This window comes from Rhinoderma darwinii, chromosome 9 (genome assembly GCF_050947455.1).
Source record: "Rhinoderma darwinii isolate aRhiDar2 chromosome 9, aRhiDar2.hap1, whole genome shotgun sequence".
In the NCBI taxonomy this organism is placed as follows: Eukaryota; Metazoa; Chordata; class Amphibia; order Anura; family Rhinodermatidae; genus Rhinoderma; species Rhinoderma darwinii.
The window spans coordinates 100078322-100098889 of record NC_134695.1 but is presented as its reverse complement, the minus strand read 5'-3'; the positions used below and the strand labels follow the sequence as shown (position 1 = coordinate 100098889).

General features: G+C 41.7%; 1 protein-coding gene across 5 annotated transcripts in view; it reads right to left on the bottom strand.

Moving 5' to 3' along the window:
* Positions 1-20568, bottom strand: part of WWOX (WW domain containing oxidoreductase) — a 736214-nt gene that overhangs the window by 704244 nt on the left and 11402 nt on the right. For all 5 annotated transcript variants that reach the window (XM_075838647.1, XM_075838646.1, XM_075838648.1 and 2 more), the window contains exon 5: positions 20061-20239. In XM_075838647.1, the coding sequence (XP_075694762.1) occupies positions 20061-20239 (179 nt within the window). The remainder of the gene's footprint in view (positions 1-20060; positions 20240-20568) is intronic.

The window sequence follows — 20568 nt, the reverse complement described above, 5'->3', positions numbered from 1 at the left end:
TAATATGGGAAAAAAGTGTTATGGACAGATGAATCGAAGTTTGAGGTGTTTGGATTACACAGAAGAACATTTGTGAGACGAAGAATAACTGAAAAGATGCTGGAAGAGTGCCTGACGCCATCTGTCAAGCATGGTGGGGGTAATGTGATGGTCTGGGGTTGCTTTGGTGCTGGAAAACTGGGAGATTTGTACAAGGTAAAAGGGATTTTGAATAAGGAAGGCTATCACTCCATTTTGCAACACCATGCCATACCCTGTGGACAGCGCTTGATTGGAGCCAATTTCATCCCACAACAGGACAATGACCCAAAGCACCTCCAAATTATGCAAGAACTATTTAGGGAAGAAGCAGGCAGCTGGTATTCTATCTGTAATGGAGTGGCCAGCACAGTCACCAGATCTCAACCTCATAGAGCTGTTGTGGGAGCAGCTTGACCGTATGGTACGCAAGAAGTGCCCATCAAGCCAATCCAACTTGTGGGAGGGGCTTCTGGAAGCATGGGGTGAAATTTCTCCCGATTACCTCAGAAAATTAACAGCTAGAATGCCAAAGGTCTGCAATGCTGGAATTGCTGCAAATGGAGCATTCTTTGATGAAAACAAAGTTTGAAGGAGAAAATTCTTTCAAATAAAAATCATTATTTCTAACCTTGTCAATGTCTTGACTATATTTTCTAGTCATTTTGCAACTCATTTGATAAATAGAAGTGTGAGTTTTCATGGAAAACACAAAATTGTCTGGGTGACCCCAAACTTTTGAACGGTAGTGTAAATGGTGGACATATCCCCTAAAATAGTACCTAAAAGGATGTTGCATAGATGGATGATCCCTGTAGCCATGGACAGAACAAAGAGGATGGGTAACTATGGGCCATTAGACTAGGGTTGTCACAATACCAGAATTTGGACTTCAATACTAGTACTAAGTGTAGTATTGTGATTCCAGATACCAAAACGATACATTGCCAACAATAATAACAAAAACAAGTTCTTCCATTTTAAGTACCATTAACCCCTTAATGACCAGCCTATTTTAGACGTTAATGACCAAGCTATTTTTTAAGTTTTTGCATCGTCGCATTCCAAGAGTGATAACGTTTTTATTTTTGCGTCGACATTGCTGTATAAGGTCTTGTTTTTTGCGGGACAAGTTGTATTTTTTAATAGCACCATTTTGAGGTACATATTATTTATTGATTAACTTTTGTTAACTTTTTTGGGGTGGGGGGGGGAATAGAAAAAAATCAGAAATTTCGCCACCCTTTTTTGCGTCCTAAATCTACGCCGTTTACCGTGTGCTATAAATAACACAATAACTTTATTCAGCGAGTTGTTACGATTGCAACGATACGAAATTTGTATAGTTTTTGTATGTTTTATTACTTTTACACAGTGAAAACACTTTTTTTTCAAAATTATTTGTTCTTGCGTCTCCATATTTGAGGAGCCGTAACGTTTTTATTTTTTCGCCAATGCGGTTGTATGAGGGCTTTTTTTTTGCGGGACGACTTGTAGTTTTTATTGGTACCATTTTTGAGTAGATGTGACTTTTTGATCACTTTTTAATCACATTTTTTTAAAGTCAGGACTCACAGAAAACAGCAATTTTTCCATCTTTTTTTATTTAATTTTTTAGGGCGTTCACCGTGCGGGTTAAGTAATGTAATAGCTTTATAGTCGGGGTCGTTACGGACGCGGCGATACTAAATATGTGTAACTTTTTTACTTTATTTTGTTTTTTTAATACTAAAGCAGTTTGTAAGGGGAAAAAGTGGGTTTTAAATTTTTTTTTCACATTTTTTTTAATTAACTTTATTAAACTTTTTTTTTTTACTAGTCCCACTAGGGGACTATAATATGCGATTCTGCGATCGCTATTATAATACACTGCAATACTTCTGTATTGCTGTGTATTACTGCCTGTCCGTTTAAAACGGACAGGCATCTGCTAGGTCATGCCAGAGGCATGATCTAGCAGGCATTCGCTCCAGGCAGACCTGGGGGCCTTTATTAGGCCCTCGGCTGCCATCGGAGACACAGACACTCGGCGATCGTATCGCCGGGTGTCGGTGGGGGAGAGAGGGAGCTCCCTCCCTCTCTCCAAAACCACTCAGATGCCGTGCACGCTATTGAACACCGCATCTGAGGGGTTAAACGGGTGAGATCGATACTAATATCGATCTCACCCGGCAGAGCAGAGATGCTCCCAGCCCTCAGCTGCCTCTGGCAGCTGAGAGCAGGGAGATTTGAAAGCTCCCTGCTCTGTTTACTTATTCCGATGCCGCGACGTAAAAAGTCTATGGCATCGGAATAAGGCCCGTTAGTGACCGACGTAGAAACATGATGGGCCGGTCACTAACGGGTTAATGTGAGGCACATGGATGTACTAAATTCATAACACAATAATAAGTGAAAGAAAGCAGTTTTTATTTTTTTAGAGCATACAAATAAAATTTGTTGTGCAGGTTATTATGGTCGCGACGATATCGAATGTGTATATATTTTATGTATTGAGACTTATTTTAATGTTTATTGTAAAAAAATGTGTGCATGTGTGTATTATTTTACAATTTAACATTACTATATATTTTTTTACTTTTTTATTTTCAAACGTTATTGTACTGCCATATACTAGTCCTTCTCAATGAATTAGAATATCATCAAAAAGTTTATTTATTTCAGTAATTCAATTCAAAAAGTGAAACTCTATATATTATATAGATTCATTACACACAGAGAGATCTATTTCCAGCATTTTTTTCTTTTAATGTTGATGATTATGGTAACTGTTAATGAAAACCTCAAATTTAGTTTCTCAGAAAAATTGAATATTAAATAAGCCCATTTTCAAAAATGATTTTCAATACCGAAATGTTGGCCTACTAAAAAGTCTGTCCAGTATCTGCCCTCAATACTTGGTCGGGGCTCCGACTCTGCATGAATTACTGCATCAATGCGGCGTGGCATGGAGGCGATCAGCCTGTGGCACTGCTGAGGTGTTCTCAATGCGGCGTGGCATGGGGGCGATCAGCCTGTGGCACTGCTGAGGTGTTCTCAATGCGGTGTGGCATGGGGGCGATCAGCCTGTGGCACTGCTGAGGTGTTATCAATGCGGCGTGGCATGGAGGCGATCAGCCTGTGGCACTGCTGAGGTGTTATCAATGCGGCGTGGCATGGAGGCGATCAGCCTGTGGCACTGCTGAGGTGTTCTCAATGCGGCGTGGCATGGGGGCGATCAGCCTGTGGCACTGCTGAGGTGTTCTCAATGCGGCGTGGCATGGGGGCGATCAGCCTGTGGCACTGCTGAGGTGTTCTCAATGCGGTGTGGCATGGAGGCGATCAGCCTGTGGCACTGCTGAGGTGTTATAGAAGCCCAAGTTGCTTCATCACTGACTGTGGAAACTGCACAAAGTAAATGTTGCATTTTGTTTGGAAATCTCGGTCCCAGAGTCTGGAGGAAGAGTGGAGAGGCATCAATCCAAGTTGCTTGCGGTCCCGTGTGAAGTTTCCACAGTCAGTCAGTGATGGTTTTTGATGATATTCTAATTTATTGAGAAGGACTAGTATCTATATGCCAGTACATTAGCCTGTGAACTGATCGTACAAAGCCAGTTGTTAGGAAATACCTAAGTTTGCCCTAACAACAGGAAATATAGTCTGAGAGCCCTGGGGTCCTTCACTGGACCCTGGACTGTCTGCCCATATGGTATGTGCCTCGATCCAAGGGGCATCCCCCTTCTCATTTTCCCCTTGAATGCTGCGGTCAGCTTTGGTCGCAGCATTTCAGGGAATAGCGGCAGGCATTGAGGTTTCTCTGATCTCCGCCGTTAGAGCGGGGCTGCGGCTGTGTAATACAGACATTGCCCCGCTCCTGACAAGTGTGTGTGCACGCGGTCAGCATGATGTGATGCGGCGCACTAAAGCTTAGTATCGAAATACATTAATTAACGTTACTGAACCGTTTGAGGGTGCACGGCATCTAAATAGTATCAATATTTCGATACATCGTGCAACCCTACATTAGACATACCCCCTAACCTTTGATATCACATTTTACCAGCAGAGCAAACAGATTGTCCCATCTGACGAACCACTTTTCTAAATGAGGACCTGCTGGCTGTCAGGTGAGTGCGGCAGCTCCGGAAGATAAACTCTCCAGTAATCGGTTTTTATCAAAGAGGATGTGGCAGTAAGCTGTACATTTCCACCACTGGGGAAATTTGGTTTTACATGGCACCTGTTCAAACGAATGGGTAGCCATGTATTACATGGTCGCAAAAGGCCCTAGTTGGAGCTGCTCATTGCAGCATGTCACAGTTAATAGAGGGGGGTCCTAAGTAGGAGCCCTCTTTATGATGACCATATCCATAGGGAATAGGGACAGGGCTATTAAAGGGGAATGACCGGCACAGTTTCCTATAAAATCAAATGCAGAATAAGATTGCACTTCTCAAGACAACTAATGGTTAATAGATTATTTTTTTGCTCCGAGAGATCATTGTTTTTACAAAAGTGAAACAACTTATAATAGTCCTGACTGTCTGCCAAGCTCTACTGTAGTGTATTGTAAAGGGAGGGGGACGGAGAGGACGCGTTTTACCGTCTTCTGAAGCTCACTTGATGAATGTCAGCTGATATCTCTGGCACACAGGCAGATAGTTATCAACAAAACAAAAAAACATTTTACCACTGCATATGCAGAATTATTTCCATCCAAAAGTCTAATAATAATAATTGCAACATATTAATATCATTTAAAGTGAACCCCCCCCCCCCCAAAACGCGTTAGTACTTGTCAAACATTTATATCCATCAGAAAAGAAAACCGGAAATCTTGAAGAATAAATCTGGGTAACAATGGCCATGTCTATATTTACAAAGTGAAGACGTCTTGTAAAACCTACATTTGTAACAGTAGACATTCGATTTTAAAACATAATATCATGTTTAGGTTAAAAACGACATCCTGCCTCTCCCCTTGTGCGCTAAACTGGCACGTGTTGTTCTTGGACCGGAGGGTGGTAGAGAAAGCCAATGAAAATGAATTAAGATGACTAATGTGTAGATTCTGTTTCTCGTCCAACCAAGCCTAATGTGAAAACCAGTTTCACATGTTGTTGGCACGGCCCGTCTCACTGTCCAGGCAGAAAGAGTAATACGTCTTGTGTCAAACGCAAGATCTCAAACATCTTGAAGGCCGTTCATAGAGCAGAATCTATGAGAAGTACACGGGGGCTTCCAAAAAACATCTATTGGAAAACATATCTGTGTCGAATACCATTGTCAAACTGAACACATTAAGAATAAAAATGTTCCTCCAAGAGGCTCAGGACTTGAGGCCAATTTAAAAACAAGTAGGTTGAAGCAGAACAAGAGGTGAACAATAATGGCAACCGCAGGCCAATAAAAATATACATGATATATGTAGACCGCCGAGGAGGATATAAGAGAAAATAAACATCCTTCAAGTTACACGTTATTTATAGCCCACCACCCTGTTTATGGCACGGTATAGTAAACTCTCAATAATCCAGCACGTCCTGAATATTATATTCTAACAGATTGGCAGACTATAGGTTTTTTTTTTTAGGCCGTATTAAACCTTTATATGCCATGGTCAACACCGATAACGACATATAAAAGGAGAGACCTTTGATCATGCCATAGGGAATATATGTGACGCCATGCCGCCAAAACCTTGTATGGGCAGACAGCCAAGGGTCCATTGAAAGACCCCAGGGCTGTCTGTCAATGTTCTCTGTTAGGGCATACTTAGGTATAGTATGCAACAAATACTCCCGGTATACTTTAAGTACAAGTGGTGATACACTAGAATATATATATATATATATATATATATATATATATATATATAGGCAGTACATTATAGTTCAAAAGAAAAAAAAAACTTTTTTTTTTACAATAAATAAATATTATTACATTTAAGTTGCAAGACATAAAATAATTTAGACATACATTAGTATTCTCATGACCGTAACAATCTGTACAATATAGGATGATCGGTGTAGGGCATAAAAAAAAAAAAAATGTGCAGAAAACTAAAGGGGTATTCCCAGAATCTAAAATGAATCACCAATCCACTGCTGGGACCTCCACAGATTGCGAGAACAAGGGGCGCAAACCCCCTGCTCATCTTAAATGGAGCATGCGCTGAGCCACTCTTTAATGTCTATGAGAATGACAGAAACAGCCCGTTTCCTTCATTACCATAGACCGCCGACTCCATGCAATGTCCTCCTCACTTCAGTCAAGCAGTGAGGAGGATTTCGGGACCCCTACTCTAATGATCAGTGGGGGGTCCCTATAGTTAGGTATTCATTTAAATTAATCTGGTACAACCCCGTTAAATCCAATGAAATTAAATACAGGAGACATTCCCTTTAAGGAAATCCTCAATTTAAAAGGCTTGTCCGAGACCACCCCACTGGAGCTTTACTATATACTTACCTTTAAACTTTTCCACCCATTTCCCTATTGCTATTCATGGTCAATCCATGATGATCTTTGTCATGAAAGCGCCGTGATGATGCAATGTCCATGGCGACACGTCTACGATGATCAATCATGGCCAGCAGAGGGACAATACTACAGATGGAATACCAGCCATCAGCATCCACAACCAAAAGGGGGTCAGGTGAAATTTAAATGTAAGGATATTGTAGAATTGTATTTTTCTTTTTTATTTCTGAGGCACTGTTTTGGAGGAAAGGGCTTTAAATAAAAAAGTTGAGGTCTTTGACAGCCCTGTAAAGTTTACGACGAGAAAGATTTGATGAATAAAGCAGCAGACTAATAAGGTAAGTGGCATGACGCGGGTGCAATCAGGTGGCTTTTCCCTCTACGGATAATGCCGCAGTCCAGACACTCTGCAGGTACTGCCCATTCACTTGCAGTCATATTATATATTCACTAAATTGTTATCATGACCTAGTGCAATATTAGACCTTGTTGCTTGCGAAAAGCAGATCATTTCCCAGAATTTTTAGAGACATATCATAAGCCACATGGGTAGGAGGACAGTAAAAAAATAATTTTTCTTCACCTCAGCCCAAAGCACAGAATCTGCGGATGAAACCGTCTGCACCAGCCAAGGCGCGTTTAACACACACTTCTACAAATCGGCTAAATTATGAGCAGAAGCAGCAAGAGGGGCTGCCAGCGAAAACCAGAACACAAGATGAACCTGCGCTTAGACTCCTGACCAAAATTTTAACCCCTTCCACATTGGCGACGGTTGGGAATTTATTAAAGGCTTATAGAGAGAGTTCTTAGGACACCATTCAGGCGTCTAATACAAGTACAGTCCCTTTCCCGGGGGCCCAACATTCTCAACTTTCACTCATGCTTAATCACCGCATTGAGAGACGTGATGTACTTTTTCAAGCAGGGAGCTCAGGCAAGAAAAACAATGGCCAGATAATTAATATGAACGATCTACAGGCTGCGTAGAAATGATCTGAATTATGATGCGGAGACGAAAGCCGGTCTTCAAGCAGGAGTCAGACTCTTGGCAAAGCGATTATTAAATCGCTATATGGTAAATTAAACATTTGGAAGAGAAAAATGGAAAGGGTTACGATGAACAGACACAGGGTGGGTTAACCCAGAAGGGTAACGAAAATGGGATATTCTCGATGACAGTCGATGCCAAGAAACGGATCCCAACCGGCATACGATGGCAGCATATGATTGTCATTAAAGTGACATTCTTACTAAACACACACTCAATTGGAATGGTGTAATGTTTCATTTCTCCTGTGGTGGCACTGCAGGGAAATTGAGCACTTGCTGACAGGTCCCCCATAGATTATAGTTGATTGATAAAGGTCACAGCAGCGGGACACCCTGTGATCATTTTATTTGGGAGATCCTTTTAAGAAAAAAGGATTGTCTAAAGCAGACAAGCCCTTTAATTTTCTGTTGTATGTCCCTGGAGACACAGAAATTAGTAGACTTTTGATGGCCACACAAAGTTAGATCACGCCACTGGGTCCAAGGTTTGCTCACCACAAATAAATCCTTTTTGGCCCTCAATGTTACAACCAATTCATTGCTGAAAACATCTTATGGCAGTCTCCATTGCAGATGTTATCTATAGAAACACTAGCACAGTCCAATGAAGTATGGAGGACAACTGGAGAACAATGAAGCTGCGGACAACTCCTGACCACTGTTTCCAGCACATATGTAGGTGCACTAGAACAAAAGAGAGAAACACATTATAAGATTTTGATTTGCCCTACATAAAAACATGACTTGGGTTGTCAGCCAAACTAGAGACAACTAATTCTTATTTTTTTTATAGGAAGTCCGAGTCGTGCTTTCTGTCACCTGAAGTGCAAAAAAAAGTGCCGTGGTGCCACACAAAAAAGTTCACAAAGGATGCGGTCCATCGCAGCCCTTCTCCTAAAGGAGAGGACCCGCACAACCATTCCCCCAACCCTCCAAGCCATAGGCCAAAAGGATCGAGGATCGATGGTCCTCATTCGCCGAAGCTCTCCTTTAATGCCCACCCCAATGCAGGCCGCACATATAATGGCCCGCATTTACAAAGCTGTATACGCGAGATTTTGGTTTAAACCGCGCCAAGAAAACGTCGCAATAACATGATGAGAATTTATCGATAAGATGAGCGACTTTTCTCGGCACTCACCAAATTTGAAGCGTGAAGAAAAAAAGTGGGCATGGTCTCCCAGGAAACGAAAGTTTACGCTACATTTGTTCAATAGTTAGAAATGGCGCAAATCTACACCTGCTCATATCAATAAAAAAAATGGTCACCAATCACTCCAACCACCTCCTTCAATTAGACGTAAAAAACAGCAATTCTTGTACACGCGGGCCAATGACATGAATGTTTAATCTGACACAATATGGCGATTTCTTTCCCTGTCAAAACAGTCCTGCAGCAGACCATGGGTTAACTGGTTAGTTTCCGGTAATGGTTACCTACCGTGTGTGTGTTTTGGCATAAGAAATAACTTGCTGGATTCCAGGCACCATGGGAGAGACTTGAAACTAAGCCCCAGTGGAGAGAGAGACCACTGAAGGAATTGTAAGCCCCTGTCCTTTCTTTCTGTTCAATTTACTTGTATAGTAAAAAACGTAAACTCAAAAAAATACAACAGAACTGCGGTTAAAGACAGTGAAATTCCCTGAATCCATTATCTGATAATCCAGAAAGTCCGATAACCCGACACTAGTTTACCGCCCAGAACTGCAGCATATTGTAAAGTTTCGCACAATCAGAAGAGAACTAATTAGAAATCCCTTTGATACCGGATTAAAGGAATCTTAATGTGCTCAGACTTGCAGAATGTGAAAAAACGTATGCGTTGGAAAAGTAGTTCTACGGCATCAATAGCAGATATTAAAGTGCATGTCCAGTGTGAGTACTTCACTAAAATATGAGGCTCTTCTCAACATTGCACTATGAGCAAACTTTGTGATATAATATTATTAGCCGAACTGCACCCCCTGCAGCCTGTCAATAAGATAAAGGCAGTTTTATGACTGGAGTACTGTCCGTAAAATATAGTGCCTCTGTCTGGCCGCTTGGGTGCGCGGTTAAGTCCGGCTCATGACCGGTGCACCCATGAGGGGAAGATCATCTGCCGCTCATTCCATATAATCGTATCTTAAAACTGTAAAATTCATCCGTATCCCTAACACGCTTCGGATCGAAATGTTATGTGGCTTTCTAATATAACTAGAACCATTATCCACACGGTTTCTAAGTACGTCCGTTTGCGGTCAGTGAATGGAAACATTCAGATTGACATCCATCATTTGAGAATACGTCCTGATCATGTTGAACCGACACAGGTGCATGACTTATTTAGCTCTCTGCGAACGAGCCCAGCCCAGGGTAACAGTGGGAAGTAGAGATATAAACCCCCAGAGAGGCGGCCATCATTGTGGCTAAAAGACAGGTACATGGGATTATAAAGCCACAGGAGCAAGTGTCCTATTATACAATAGGGGTAGGGTCGCGTGTAAGACCAAGGGTATAAGAGGCATAGTGCAAAGTTGCTACAGCATAGGCCATATGCACTGCATCGGGGTTTCTGCTGAAGTCACTTGTACATTGTAAGAATTCAACATGTAATAAACAGAAGCACAAAAAATAATTGCCCCTTACCCAGTAGAAAATAAGCAGGACCCCCAAATACCCCCTCTCCATCAGCGCACTCACCAAATATGTAAACCCGTCCCAGGGTGATACTGCCCTTCTCTCCTTCAAGGAATGAGAAAAAGGGGCTGTACAAATAATAGACCCTCTTATCCCATGAAAGCGCAGACAGTATGAACCAGCACCAGGAGAGCTTCCGATCCCTAAGGCCTAGTTCACACTCGGTTTTTTGGCGCTGTTTTTGACGCGGAAACCGCGCCAAAAAATATCCGACATCTTCCCCCATTGACTCCCATTGAAAAAGGCTTGCGGGGGGAAAAAAAACTGATATGCTCTTTCTTCCCGCGTTTCCGTCTCGGACCTCCCATTGACATCAGTGGGAGGCCTAGAAAGCAGTTATCGCTGCGTTTTTAGCTGGCGGACTCAATGGCCGTGGCCGAAAAACGCAGCAAAAAAAAAACGCCAAAGAAAGTGCAGGCAGATAAAACTCTGAGAACTAGGCCTAAAAGAGGGTCCCTGATTGTAACATATTCCTTGTACGGATGAATAGATAGGCAGCAACAGTGGACGTGGATAAGCAATGAGGGGCTCTCCTTGACTTTCGACAGTACGTGCAAGGCTTGTGAGGACTTTTAGGGTTTGGATAAGGTTGTTGCTCACAGATGAGAAATACAAGGACTCATTAATAACTAGTTATATTCCACGGTTATGATAAAAAAAAAAAAAACTTATTTTGAGTGCTGAAAAGAAGAACAGAGAATTCAAACTCACAAAGAAATAAAGGCTACATAATATATGGTGAAAAATACTTGTAATTGATACTGCATATATTTGGATGTAAAATAAAAGTTTCAGGGTTAAACAGTCACTTCAGAGTTTTTTTAAGGCAAATTAGTATTACGCAGAAGTAGTGTTACACCAATACTGAAGAGCAATACTGCCCTCTAATGGCCAAAATGTAGTATGTCACCCAGCTAAAAATCAGACTGCAATACAGTAGGTGTATGAAATTCATTATGTGAAACAAAATCACCTCCTGAGTCTGGATCCTACATCCACCCTGAGCTTTCAATGTGAGTATTGAAAGCATTTGTTTTCTATAAGTTTTATATCCATCACCACGTGTGGTTTATACAAAATAAGTACAATACAACGGAAGAGATTAGAGGGAGAAAAAGTGCAAAGAAAAATTGAAAGAGTTGCTTATGACAACCCATGCCTGTGTTAGACCTCTCCACAAAAGTAGAAGAAGATAGAAAAGAGAGATATGAGAGACAGTAGAGAGGGGAGGAGAAGTAAACAGGAGAGATAGTAGAAGGGAGGATAAGAAAGAAAGAAAGAAAGAAAGAAAGAAAGAAAGAAAGAAAGAAAGAAAGAAAGAAAGAAAGAAAGAAAGAAAGAAAGAAAGAAAGAAAGAAAGAAAGAAAGAAAGAAAGAAAGAAAGAAAGAAAGAAGGGAGGAGCGACAGTAGAGAGAAGATAGAGAAGGGAGAAGAGAAGAGAGAGGACTAAACAGGAGAGATAGTAGGAGAGGATAGACAGAAGAGATAAGAGATAGAAAAGAGATAGAGCAGAAGAGAGAGGCGTAGAGAGCAGAAGAGAGAGGCGTAGAGAGCAGAAGAGAGAGGCGAGAGAGAAGATAAAAGGAGAGAGAGGGAGAGAGAGAAGACAAAAGGAGAGAGAGGAGAGAGAGAAGACAAAAGGAGAGGGAGGAGAGAGAGAAGACAAAAGGAGAGAGAGAGAGAGAAGACAACAGGAGAGAGAGAGAGAGAGAGAGAGAGAGAGAGAGAGAGAAGACAAAAGGAGACAGAGAGAGAGAGAGAGAGAAGACAAAAGGAGAGAGAGAGAGAGAAGACAAAAGGAGAGAGAGAGAGAGAAGACAAAAGGAGAGAGAGAGAGAGAGAGAGAGAGAGAAGACAAAAGGAGAGAGAGAGAAAGAGAAGACAAAAGGAGAGAAAGAGAGAGAGAGAATAGATAGTGGCGAGAAGAGATAGAAGGGAGGAGACATTGAAGAGAGAAGAACATATAACACCTCCAGGAAAGGTCAATCCTGTTAAACATGTATCTCACTTTGTAAGACAAGGACGCAGAGCTGTGATTGAAAGGCCACTCCCTATCAATCTCCCATGATACCAATACTGGGGAGTTTGCACCAGGGGTAGAAGACCCAATTTTTTAGGAAGTGGAGGAAGAGGGGTATATACAGAGGGATGCATTTCAGGAGGGACCAAAATTGGCTTTGAAAAGAACAAAAAGTACAGCCAATTGACCCCTGCCCGTTGGGAATATGGAGAACAAATCAAGTGATACGTTTTCTTGCAGGAATGTCCCAAATGAGAGATGGATAGGAAACGTACAAAGTTTTAGGAACTGTGTATCAGAGGAGGGGGGGGGTACAGAATGCCTTTTCTACAATCTGTAGAATGTCGATCACATCAAACAGGGACACGAATTAGGTTTCCAGCTGACCAAAGGGATAAAGTATATACATTAATCCACAAAGCAAGCATATGTAGTAAAATACAAGAAACAGGATATAAAATACTGACCCGTTGGTATCCGGTACCGCTGAAAACTCATAGAATTTAAAAAAAAATGTACCCTCCAAACTGCTGGAGGTGTGGAGAGGAGAATGGGTCCTTGTTTCATATATTCTGGGAATGTGAAAAATTTAGAAAGTATTGGACAGAGGTCAGTGGAATAATAAGAATGCTAGTAGAGGATGTGGGACCAGAACTCTTCCTTCAATTGAAGTGTAGACTGTCAGGTTTAATTTGTGGGGTTGAACAAAAACATCCTGCGAAACGTTTAGGAATTGCAACCATTTTTCTACACATCTCAGGGGCTCAAAAGTAATTGGACAAATTAAAATGACCATGAATAAAATGTTGTTTTTTTTTAATACTTTGTTGAGAATCCTTTGCAGGCAATGACTGCCTGAAGTCTGGAACCCATGGACATCACCACACACTGGGTTTCCTCCTTTGTGAGGCTTTGCCCCGGTCTTTACTGCCGCTGTCTTCAGTTGTTGCTTGTTTGTGGCTCTTTCTGCCTTAAGTTTTGTCTTATGCAAGTGAAATGCAGCTCGATCGGGTTGAGATCTGGTGACTCGGCCATTACAGAATATTACACTTCTTTGCCTTATAAACTCCTGGGTTGCTTTCGCAGGATGTTTTGGGTCATTGTCGATCTGTCCTGTGAAGCGACGTCCAATCATCCTTGCTGCATTTGGTTGAATCTGAGAAGTAAATCCCTGAACACTTCAAAATTCATCCGGCTGCTTCTGTCTTCAGTCACATCATCAATAAACACTAGTGACCCAGTGCCTTTGGCAGCCATGCATGCCCATGCCATCACACTGCCCCCACCATGCCATCACACTGCCCCCACCATTCCATCACACTGCCTCCACCATGCCATCACACTGCCCCCACCATGCCATCACACTGCCCCCACCATGCCATCACACTGCCCCCACCATTCCATCACACTGCCTCCACCATGCCATCACACTGCCCCCACCATGCCATCACACTGCCCCCACCATGCCATCACACTTCCCCCACCATGCCATCACACTGCCCCCACCATGCCATCACACTGCCCCCACCATGCCATCACACTGCCCCCACCATGCCATCACACTGCCCCTACCATGCCATCACACTGCCTCCACCATGCCATCACACTGCCTCCACCATGTATTACAGAGTATGTGGTGTGCTTCGGATCATGAGCCGTTCCAAGCCTTCTCCATACTTTCTTCCTCCCATCATTCTGGTCCAGGTTGATCTTAGTTTCATGCTGTTCCAGAACTGGGCGGCTTCTTAACATGTTGTTTAATGACAGATAAAAGAAAAAAAGGACACGGCGCCAGAAGAGGTTTGTTTTTCCAGGGAAACAAAATATGTGCTTCCTTTTCCAAATTGCAAATACTGGCAGGTAAATGCAAAGAGGTGCAAGCTGCTGCCGATCCCCAAACGCAAACACCTAAAGGAGTTGCCTTGATTAAAATTGTAAATAAAATAAAATAAAAAAGAGGGATACTGTAGGCGCTGCTTGGTTGATAAAAGTTGGTTTATTGCATAAAGCAAGGTAAACAGATTGCTACGCGTTTCAACGCCGGACTGGTGTCTTCCTCAGGCAGATAACCTAGGTTATCTGCCTGAAGAAGACGCCAGTCCGGCGTTGAAACGCGTAGCAATCTGTTTACCTTGCTTTATGCAATAAACCAACTTTTATCAACCAAGCAGCGCCTACAGTATCCCTCTTTTTTATTTTATTTACAATTTACATGTTGTTTGGCAAAGTCTAATCCGGCCTTTCTATTTTTGAGGCTGATTAATGGTTTGCACCTTGTGGTGAACACTCTGTATTTGCTCTCATGAAGTCGTCTCTTTATGGTAGACTTCGATACTTAGGAACCTACTTCCAGGAGACTGTTCTTCACTTGGGTAGATGTTGTGAAGGAGTTTTTCTTCACCATGGAAAGGATCATCCATCATCGTTGTCTTCCGTGGAGATCCAGACCTTTTGGAGTTCACGAGATCACCAGTGCGCTCTTTTTTTTCTTTCAAGGATGTACCAAACAATTGATTTGGCCGCTCCTAACCTTTTACTATCTCTCTGATGGATTTCTTCATTTTTTTCAGCCTAACGTTGGTCTGTTTCACTTGCATTGAGAGCTCCTTTGACCTCATGTTGTGGGTTCACAGCAACAGCTTCCAAATGCAAATGCCACACCTGGAATCAACTCCAGACCTTTTACCTGCTTAATTGATGATGGATTAATGAGGAAATAGCCCATGCAGCCCATTAAATAGCTTTTGAGATTTTGGTCCAATTACCTTTGGTCCCTTGAAAAAGAGGCAGCTGCATATTAAAGAGCTGTAAATTCTTAAACCCTTCCTCAAATTAGGGTGTGAATACCCTCAAATTGAAGCTGAGAGTCTGCACTTTAAGCCCATATTGATTATATAACTGTATATTCAATATGTTTTGGTAAACAGCTAAAATGTCAAAACTTGTGTCACTGTCCAAAGAATTCTGTACCTTACTGTACATTGTTCAAATTTTGGTAAAAGAATGCAAGAGTTGATTTATTTGTACTGTTATGTCTTTATTATATTTTGTATAAATAAATAATAAAATAAAAAAAAGAAGAAAGGCCTCTGCTTTCCAGAGCTAAAATTTTGTATACGCACAGCAAAAAATGCTGCAAGATTAGAAATCTGAAGAATGCAGAATTGTGAGTGCAGCTCTAGAGTATAATGCAGGCTGTAACTCTGCATCAGTATAAGATAAGTAATACAATGTATTTACAAAGTACTGTAACCACTTTTTATAAATATTAGTTCTATATGTAAACTGTAAAACAAAGTTGCCCACTTTACAAAACATTTTTAGGGAGGCGGCAGATTATTTTTCTAAGTAAACCCGCCCTAATATTTACCGCATCACCAGAGCGACCACGTTAACAGTGCCAGTGAACAACTCCAATAAGCAATACCAACTCATAAACTTCTCACATAGTGCTTCCCTTCACATAGCAACCACTAGGGGAGCTCACTGAATACATATTTATACTGCTCCTAATGGGGTAATGGGGGCAATAAAAATAAATAAGCAGCATGCTCCCCCACTAGTGGTTACTGCTTTGAGAAAGCCTTATTACAGATGCATGTGGTCACCGTATACTTCGTGCCTGTGATTTCCAGGAGATCTCCCCTATTTTGGAAGACTCACACAAAAAAAAATCAAGTGTGCAGTAAAGTTATGTCCAACGATACCCCATTTTTTACTTTTAGAACATGTTAGAGTTTATAAAAGTAATTTAGGCTGGGGCCTGACCACTAGGAATTACACGGATGCCAGGAACGAGGAGCCCCAATTTCCAGCTCTTGGCCAGAGAATAGGACGAGGATGTGCTTTCTTACACTATAGAGATTAACGGGAACATCGCAAAGTGCTAAAGACTTTTTGTGTCAAGCTCTTGGGGCCCCCTCGCTCTTTGTATCATTAGGGTTCCCAGAACTGGGACCCCCATGTAACTTACTTTAATGGCCTGTCTGATCTACAAAATGATAAAAGCAAAAATGTGTTGTCGTGGTACCCTTTAAAGAGGAGCGGTCATCTCTCCTGACATGTCTATTTTACTAAATACTTGTATTCCCCATAAAAATCACAATTCTGGAGCCTCTTTTTTTTTTTAGAACTCTACGTTGTGCCGTTCCTTTGTTATTCCTACTAGAAATGTATACAAAAATTGACAACTGGGTGTTAACATTTCCTTTGTCAAAGGGGCGTGTCCCTACACAGTCTCACACTGTCAGCACCGATTGGACAGTGTCACTCTGTGTAAGGACACACCCCCAACTGGTAACACCCAGTTGTGATTTTATTCATACATTTGTAGGAGGAATAACAGAGGAACGGTACAACGTAGAGTTCAAAGAAAAGATGCTCCAGACTCGTTATTTTAGGGGCAATACAAGTACTTACTAAAAAAAACAAAAAAAAACACATGTAAAGGGGAGCTGACAGGTCCTCTTTAAGTAAAATATTTTATTATTAATATAAAAAGCAATATTACAGATGCGGTTGGCAGCTAGACTACTACTACTTGACCAGCACTGTAATAAGGCTGAGTGCTTGCAAAATAACGGTGCCAAGTCAAGCCGATGCATCTGCATCTCACCTACTTGAGAACTTAGTCATTACAAGCAAAAGCTCTGCGGCATTAAAAGGGTTAATATGAGAAGTAAGCTCTTCTCTTACTATCAGAGCCCGTAATATAACTTCTCAGGATTTCAGTCTGGCAGGACTGACACCATCCCGGTGCCAAGAGTCAAAAGCTTTTTGGAAAACAGCGGGCTTCTCAGGGAGCGGCAGAGAGGAGCGGTATTAAGTGGGTCTTTGGCAGTGATAAACAGGGTCTCCGGTGGCTTGGCATAACGTTCAATATTTGAGCAATAGTCAAATTCCACCACCTGTTATAGAGACGCTCACAGTGAAAGAGATCACTCGGTATTCAAGGCAAAGATCCTCGGCAAATGTTATTCTTTCCGAACCCTCTCTCTGTCTGCGTGTTTTCAAAGGAAAGTAATTCTGTTCATCGCGTGTCAGTCATCCCTACGGAAATGTTAATATTCCATAGTAAAATACACACCAACCCTACAAGAGCTATGACCACGACTTTACAAGAACATATGTTCCTGTGTGCTCCACTCACCGCAAGACTTCAAAACTATGAAGCAATTCATCAAAGTGTGGTGGGGCTTGAAAGCTCATCAGCTACGACTAAGACGTCTCGTGGAAGGAGAGATATTCCAAAAAGGGAAGGGGGGGGGGGCAGATCGTATGATACTAGTGTGGAATAATCAAGAAGACGATGTAGCACCTCTTACTTTTCCATCTTATAAAGTGGTGGAATATCACTAGGATATGCCATCACTTTATGATCGGTGAGAGTCCGATCTCAGACCCCAACAATCCTATGAAGGGGCCGCAGTGTTGATTTAGCGCTACGGCCTCCTCAATCTCAGGATCGGATTGGATCCCAGAAGTCACACTCCCACCGAGCATAAAGTGATGACATATCCTAGGTATTTTGGACATGACCTTTCAGAGCCCATAAAATCAATAACATCTTCACTAAACAAGTCTCATTCTCCACTGTCGAGTAGATAGATATTCTATTTAGTGGTTTCCTGAAAAGCTGGGTGACAGGCTAGATACCTCAGTGGTACAGTATCCACAGGGGTGATCATCCAGCTTTTCCATATTCCTGTCTGTCTAGTTATGTAGGGATTAAAGGGAGTGTCAGAACATAAATGGTAATAGTTAGATCTGTTTCTGGTTAAGCTGGGTGGAAGCTTATACGGCCCACTGTTACATTGTCCACAGGGGTTGTCATCCAACTTTCTCATACTCTCGAAGGGCAAATTTTATTAAGGTCCTTTTACACGGGCCAATTTGGGTCTTGAGAAGAAGTACAGATCGATGAGAGCGCTCGTTTCACAAGGAGCAATGATTGGTTATATATAAATAGGAGCGATTGTTATTACGATCGCTCGTCCCCATACATTTCCATCTTACCAAGGGAGAGGTGCTGCCGACTAGAAATTACTTTATTGGCCGAATAAACGAGCAGATCAGCCAATGAACGAGCGGTTTGCTCGTTCATCGGCTGATTTACACTGGACAATGATCGGGAACGAGCGTTCATATGAAGGCGTTCGTATTAAGGCCTTAGAGGTGTTTCCGGTTTTACGTAAGGGATGCTTAATCCCTGTATAAATGAAAACTTCTACAACTTTCAAATATACTTTATTGGTGATGTATCAGAATTGGTGCCAAGGAAAAGTGGAGTCGTTTTCCAGGACAACCAATCTGGTTGCTGCTTTAACCTCTTCGAGACACAGCCAACTAGAGTTTTTTCAGTTTCGTTTTTTTCCTCCCTGCTTTCCAAAATACAGCCATAAGAGGTCTTGTTTATTGCGGGACAAGTTGTAGTTTTTCATGGCAGCATTTATTGTACCGCATAATGTACGGAGAAGCTAAAAAAAAATATTTGTTGGGTGAAATGGGAAAAAAACTGCGATTACGCCATTTTTTGGGGGGTTTTGTTTTTACGGCGTCCATCAGGCGGTAAAAACTACATGTGCACGTTATTCTACAGGTTGATACTATTATGGCGATACCACATTTTTTTATGTTTTGTTTTAGGTTTTACCACTTTTAGAAAAAAAATATATTTGCTAAAAAACCCAAAATGTTTTGTGTCGCCGTATTCTGAGAGCCATAACTTTTTTATTTTTCCGTCAATTTAGCGATGTATAGGCTTAATTATTGCGGAGCGACCTGTAATCTTCACCGATACCATTTTGGGGTATTTGCAACTTTTTGATCACTTTTTATTTCATTTTTCTAGAGAGCTAAGGTGACCAAAAACATCAATTTCCGCGTTTTATATATATTTTTTTTTACGGAGTTCAACGAGCGGGTTAAACAACGCAATACTGTGAAGAGCTCCGATTTTTATGGACGCAGCAATACCAGTTATGTTAACTTTTATTTTTTTTTACCTTTGATTTAGGGTAAAAAAAAGGGAAAAAGTTTTTTTTTAACTTTTAATACTTTTTTTTTAGTACATAAAAAATAAACTTTATTTGACTGTTTTTTACTTTTTTTATTAGTTTCCCCTAGGAGACTTGAACCAGCGATCGTTGGAGCACTTGCATGATATACTGCAATACTAATGTATTGCAGTATATCGTGATTCAGTCAGTCTAATGTATCTAGCTCACAGAGCATTGCCAAGACTGGATACAATTGAATTCACTTCTCAGCTATTATGCTGCCTTTGAATGTGAACAATGTGTTCATTCACTGACAGCAAACAAATATTTCGAAAATGGTGAAAAATGAAATCACAAAGTATATTAGAAAGTTGCCTAACTTTTCATGTATACAGTGAGCAAAGTCGTTTCATAAAGACAATCCCTGTCCATATGCCCCTATTAGGGCATATGGACATCAAAAGGGGGTGCCGCATTTGGGACCCCCCTCTATGAGCAAGAGCATTCTGACGGACTTGTCAAATGGGAGTGAGAGATGCAATAGCAACTTCAATGATGTCGCCCAGACATATCCAGAATTCTTGATAATGTAACTAAACAGAAGAGGAAGGAGCGGCAACGTTGTAGACTATAGAAGCAGCCGCTCTGCGTGTGACGAAAATCCACGGCTCACGCTCACTACCGCAGGTCATGCATCTAATTGCTTCCGCAGGAGTGCTATGCCATATAGAGGATCGGAGACGTAACCCACACAATACCTTATTTAATAATGGTGGAATTTTGGACACATCATGTAAAAAAAAAAAAAATATCTGCCTTTGTCCTTACCAATCCCAGAGTTTCCTCCGGTGACAATAACCACCTTGTCGGTCAAATCACACCCCTGAAGAATATCCATAGCGGTGGTGTTCCCATCATACTTCTGTCTTGTGTTCATCTTTGCTGGTTGATCTTCAACCGTGAAGGCAAGTCTGGGGTCTAGGTAAGTGGTCCTCTTATTCAAGTGACTGAAAGAGAGAAATTAACAATGTAACTAGGACACTTATTAGGAGACCTTCAAACATTTCCTGATACTTTCCTAAAAGACCAAACCTGACCTATTGTTGTGACGGAGCGTGGGTCAGCAAGAGCGCTCATCCCTAAAGAAGCCGAGAAAGGATGACAAAAGATGGCGAGGCAGCAGCAGCCCCCCGATCTATGGGGTCTAAGGCCGCATGCACACGACCGTAGATTTCGTCCGTAATTACGGACCCATTTATTTCTATGACTGACGGACACATTCCCTTATATTTAGGGAAAGGTGTCCGTGCCGTAGAAACCTTCAATAAAAAATAGG